Here is a 2,269-nt window from a genome sequence, read left to right on the forward strand (position 1 = left end):
CAGCGTCGCACCGGGAGCCCCCATTCAGCCGATTGTCCCCCATGACCCCCAAATCTTTGTCATGACAGAGTCCCCCCCATCCTGTACGCATTGCCTGTGTGCTTTGTTCCTGGAGGGATGCATTTGCATGTAGTGATATTAAACCACATATTGTTTGCTTGCGCTGAGCTAGCAGGCACGTGTGAAACCTGATGGGTTTTTTGAAGGCTGCATCCGATCCATTCCAAAATTTCCAGGTGGATTTTGGGCAGATGCCAGTGGATTGTGGTGGGTGGGTGGGTAGGAATCAGAAAAGGGGAAGGGGGGGAATGGGACACACAAAGGCTAAAACTCACATGACATATCGGCTGTCTCCTTTGGCGTACTCCTTCCCTGGAGGCGAAAACAAGATTCAGCTGAAACGGTTGTTCGTCGGGTCAAAAAGAACTAATCAAATTCATCATTTTCTGGGCCGGGAGGGAGGAACATGGAGAGATTTTGAAACAAGGGAGGAAATATTCTAAAACCCATTCGGTTTTCACAAAGTTTTAGGGCTGGGAATTTCCATAGTTTCCTCTCCCTGCTCCCAGCTAGGAGCAGTGGAAGCTCTGGAGCTGTTTCTACAAGGATCCATAGTTCTCCCCGGCCTCCAATTTCACGGGCTCCCGTCCCTTCTCTCTGGAAGAGGATTCACCTGGAGGGCAGGTAACCTGTTTAGCAGATTTCCTTTCCTCACATCACGGGGTAGCAAACAGCTCCCGTCAGGGCTCCCCTCAGCTGGGCTAGAACCCAGGAGTCCTGGCTCCCAGCCTCCCCTGCTCTAACCACTAGACCCAACTCCCCTCCCAGAACTGGGGATGGAACCCAGGAGTCCTGGCTCCCAGCGCCCCTGCTCTAACCACTAGACCCCACTCCCCTCCCAGAGCTAGAGATCGAACCCAGGAGTCCTGGCTCCCAGCCTCCCCAGTCTAACCCACCAGACTCCATCCCCCACCCAAAGAACCCAGGAGTCCTGGTTCCCATGCCTTACACAGCTGGGAGAGGAAGGACTGGTCCCCTGGTATATCTGTGTGGTAGAGGCTGAACCAGCCCTCAATCACGCCATGGATGAAGCCGCAGATGGCGAACCAACAGAGGGCCAGGCGACGCCCGGGCCTCATGGGCGCCCCCGTCCACCCCCGCCAGCCGGCGGCCAGCCAGGTGAGCATCAGCAGGGCCGCCGAGACAGAGAAGAGGAAAGCCAGGCTGTGCCAGGTGGGGCGGTCGTTGGGGATGTAGCGCCGGATCTCCAGGTCCCGGGGCCAGTAAGGGTGGGGGGCGGCGAGGGGCTCGGCCTCCAGCCCCATGGCAGGCAAGACAGCGACTCCCACTGCAAAGGAAAAGAGGGATGGTGTCAGGAAGGGGATCCAGGGACTTTCCCCTCTAGGGGGCGCCGGCTCTGATCCGGATTGGCGGGTGGGGGGGGCGCAGATCCACCCCCAGCTGGGCTGGGAACGGGGACCCCCGGGGGGGTGTACGTCACTGCGTGCAGCCCCCTGCGTGCCCGCCCCGGCAGCCCCTCACCCGCTCAGCGCCTCCGGCCCGAGTCCCAACGCTGCTGGCAGCTGACCGCAGACTGAGGCCGGCGCCCGCCCGGGCGGCCACCTGCAGCCCTAAGCCCCGCCCCCGCGACCAATGAGCGCGCTCCTTGGCCGCGGCAGGCGGGCGGGGCCTCCCCCTCCGCTCGATCCGCCCGCCCGTTGGTCCGCGGGCCTTTTCTTCGCGGCCAATGGGAGGCCGGGGCGCTGGTGGGCGGGGCCGCGAGAGGCCCTCCCGAGGAGCGGATTGGCCCAGAGACCGGCTGAGGCGATGTGGGCTCAGCAGGGGCGGGGGGGGGGGGGGGAGCCATGGTAACAGGTGTCGTCAGAGCGGGGGATTTAAAAGGAGGAGGGAAGGGGCCGTATTTGGGAGGGGCCTGAGCCCAGGGGGAGGGGCCAGTGTGCAGGGGAGGGGCCTGAGCCCAAGGGGAGGGGCTACTATCCAGGAGGAGGAGATTGTGCCCAGCAGGGGGAGGCGCCTTTGTCTAGCAGGGGGAGGGGCCCATATCCAAGGGGAGGGGTCTGTGCCCAGGTGGAGGGTCCAGTGTCTCGGGGGGGTGGGGCCTGTGCCCCGGGGGTGCTCATCAGGGGAGGAGCCTGTGGTTGGAGGGTGGGGCTTATCTTCAAAGGCAAGGGTGAGGCAGATGGTGAGGCCCACTCACAGGTGTCCTGGGTCCATGGGAGGGGCTTATACTCAGTGGGGGGAGGGGCTT

At 62.8% G+C, this 2,269-nt stretch overlaps 2 protein-coding genes across 2 annotated transcripts in view; both read right to left on the bottom strand.

The window, feature by feature from the left end:
- SUV39H1 (suppressor of variegation 3-9 homolog 1) overlaps positions 1 to 43 on the bottom strand; it is a 49,427-nt gene extending 49,384 nt beyond the window's left edge. Inside the window, exon 1 of the mRNA XM_026660918.2 lies at positions 12 to 43. Coding sequence (XP_026516703.1) covers positions 12 to 43 — 32 coding nt within the window. The remainder of the gene's footprint in view (positions 1 to 11) is intronic.
- A 57-nt stretch (positions 44 to 100) lies between these two features.
- Positions 101 to 1,630, bottom strand: EBP (EBP cholestenol delta-isomerase). Its single transcript, XM_024221351.3, has 3 exons — positions 1,543 to 1,630; positions 1,010 to 1,348; positions 101 to 372 (listed from the first exon to the last, which is right to left on the bottom strand). The coding sequence occupies exons 2-3, from the start codon at positions 1,323 to 1,325 to the stop codon at positions 332 to 334; spliced, it is 357 nt and encodes a 118-aa protein (XP_024077119.2). The 5' UTR covers positions 1,326 to 1,348; positions 1,543 to 1,630; the 3' UTR covers positions 101 to 331.
- Between the last annotated feature and the right edge of the window lie 639 nt (positions 1,631 to 2,269).

This window comes from Terrapene carolina, unplaced genomic scaffold, assembly GCF_002925995.2.
Source record: "Terrapene carolina triunguis isolate 2854851 unplaced genomic scaffold, T_m_triunguis-2.0 Scaffold848, whole genome shotgun sequence".
NCBI lineage: Eukaryota > Metazoa > Chordata > Testudines > Emydidae > Terrapene > Terrapene triunguis.